Below are 2,773 nucleotides of genomic sequence, written 5' to 3'. Positions count from 1 at the left end.
CCCCATCCCCGTGGCACTGCCCTGCTCCCCTGTGCCGTCCCACAAATGGGTCTGTGGGTACCCTGGGGGGTCTCTGTGGAGGTGGGCAGTGCCTTGGGAGGTGGGCACTGACCCGATGCCCTGCTCCACCCTGGTGCTGGGACCTGGGGGTATCCCGAGGGTCCCAGTGGAGCTGGGCACTGCTCTGACCGCCCTGTGCCATCCTGGCCCTGGGATCTGTGTTACCCCATCCCTGTCCCATCCCTGACCCCACGGGTGCCCCATCCCTGTCCCATCCCTGTCCCATCCCTGTCCCATCCCTTACTCCACAGGTGCCCCCATTCCTTTCCCATCCCTGACCCGACTGGTGCCCCATCTCTATTGCATCCCTGACCCCTGTGCCCCCCGCGGTGCCCCCATCCCTGTCCCATCCCTGTCCCCTCCCTAACCCCGGTGTGCCCCCACAGGTGCCCCCCCATCCCTGTTGCCTCCCTGTCCCATCCCTTACTCCACAGGTGCCCCCATCCCTGTCCCATCCCTGACCCCTGTGCCCTGCACAGGTGCCCCCATCCCTGTCCCATCCCTGTCCCATCCCTTACTCCACGGGTGCCCTCATTCCTTTCCCATCCCTGACCCCACTGGTGCCCCATCCCTATCCCCTTCCTGTCCCATCCCTGTCCCATTGCTAACCCCTTGTGCCCCCGCAGGTGTCCCCATCCCTGTCCCCTCCCTGTCCCCTCCCTGTCCCCTGGCTAACCCCGTTGTGCCCCCGCAGGTGCCATGGCGTCGTTCCGGATCCGGCTGTTCCGGGAGCAGGACTCGGAGGCAGTTCGGGCTCTGTTCGCCCGGGGGATCCTGGAGCACGCCCCGGCGGGGTTCCGGCACGTGCTGCGCTCGGCGCGGGTGCGGCTGGCGCTGCTCGTGCTGTTCGTGGGCGCGCGGGCGGGCGGCGGCTCCTGGGTGCTGGGCCTGGGCGCCGTGGGGCTGGCGCTGGTGCTGCTCTGGCTGCTCGTGCGCTCGCTCAGCGCCGACTACGTGCGGGACGCGCTGGGCACCGACCTGTGCGACATCCCCGGCACGTACCTGCGGGCGCCCGACTGCGGCTTCTGGGTGGCCGAGGTGGGGGGCTCGGTGGCGGGCATGGTGGCGGCGGTGCCCTCGCGGGAGTCGCCCGGGGCGCTGGAGCTGCGGCGGATGTCGGTGAGCCGGGAGCAGCGCGGGCGCGGGCTGGCGCGGGCGCTGTGCCGGGAGGTGCTGGGCTTCGCCCGCGCCCGCGGCTTCGGCGCTGTGGTGCTCAGCACCTCCATGGTGCAGGTGGCGGCCCAGCGGCTCTACGAGGGGCAGGGGTTCCGCAGGGTGGGCGCCTCCAGCCCCTCCCTGCTGGGCACCCTCCTGCACTTCCAGATCTTCCACTACCGCTGCGACCTGGGCGCCCGCGATGGTGCCAAGGACGAGTAGCCGTGGCACGGGGGTCCTGGGACACGTGGCACTGCCGTGGCACCCCAAACCCGGCATGCGAGGCGCTCCCTGGGACACGAGGCACTGCCCTGGCACCCCAACTCCAGCCCTGGCACGGCAGCACCGACGTGGCACCAAGACCCCGGCACGTGTGGCGCTGCTGTGGCACCCAAAGTCCAGCCCCAGCACGTGAGGCACAGCCGTGGCACCCGAGCCCGGGACGTGGGGCTCCACCGCAGCACTACCAGAGCACCCCAAACCTGGCACACGAGGCACTTCCACGGCACCCCAAATCTGGCACACGAGGTGCTGCCACGGCACCCCAGCTCTGGGACGTGAAGCTCCACCACGGCACCGCCACGGCACCCCAAACTCAGGACAGAAGGCACTGCCACGGCACCCCAACTCCAGCCCCAGCACAGCAGCACCAACACGTGCCCCCAGGACGTGAGGCACTGCCACGGCACCCCGACCCTGGCCCCTGTGGCACTGCCAGGGCACCCAAACCCAGCCCCAGCATGTGAAGTGCTGCCACGGCACCCCAGCTCCGGGACGTGAGGCACCACCGCGGCACTCCAGGCTCGGCACACAAAGCACTGCCATAGCACCCCAACCCTGGCACTGCCGTGGCACTGCCGTGGCACCCGAACTGCAGCCCCAGCACGGTAGCACTGACTGTACCGTCCCTGTGACCCCGGCACAGGAGGCACCGCCGGGCACCCGAACCCCAGCCCTGGCACCAGAGACACTGCCACAGCACCCCAGCCCTGGCACCCTTGGCACGGCTCCGGCACCCCTGACCCCAACCTTGGCACTCCAGACCCCGGCCCTGGCACACAGGGCACTGCCCTGGCACCCTGCCCCGGCCCTGGCACACGCGTGTGGGGTGGCTGGGGGGCGTTGGCGGTGCCCAGACGTGCTGCCAGGGCCTTTCCCGGATTTCCAGCAGTGGGAAATAAAGAGAGACCGGTGGGAACAGCGTGTGTGACAAGAGACATCTTGGGGAATGGGGGACACCCCGCGGGACAAGGGGCACCTGGGGGGACAGGGGACACTTTGGGGGACAAGGGGCACAGTGGGGGACAGGGGACACTTTAGGGGTCAGGGGACATCTTGGGGGATGTAGGACATCTTGAGGGACAGGCAGAGGACACTGGGGGACACGGGACAGACACTTTGGGGGTCAGGGGACACCCCGGGCCCAGAGGGGTGCGGGTGCCCATGCCCTCACTCAAGATGGCGGCGGTTCCCCTTTTCCCCCCCCAGTGCCCTCACTCAAGATGGCGGCGGTTCCCGTCTCGCTTCCTCCCAATGCCCTCACCCAAGATGGCGGCGG

At 69.6% G+C, this 2,773-nt stretch overlaps 1 protein-coding gene across 1 annotated transcript; it reads left to right on the top strand.

Moving 5' to 3' along the window:
- The first annotated feature begins 731 nt into the window (after positions 1-731).
- On the top strand, positions 732-2,415 carry LOC113980533 (N-acetyltransferase 8-like). Its single transcript, XM_027707762.1, has one exon. The coding sequence runs from the start codon at positions 760-762 to the stop codon at positions 1,435-1,437; it is 678 nt and encodes a 225-aa protein (XP_027563563.1). The 5' UTR covers positions 732-759; the 3' UTR covers positions 1,438-2,415.
- The last annotated feature ends 358 nt before the right edge of the window (positions 2,416-2,773 follow it).

Source organism: Neopelma chrysocephalum, unplaced genomic scaffold, assembly GCF_003984885.1.
Source record: "Neopelma chrysocephalum unplaced genomic scaffold, ASM398488v2 Primary Assembly neopelma1_94546, whole genome shotgun sequence".
Lineage (NCBI taxonomy): Eukaryota > Metazoa > Chordata > Aves > Passeriformes > Pipridae > Neopelma > Neopelma chrysocephalum.
This window is presented reverse-complemented; position numbering and strand designations above follow the sequence as displayed.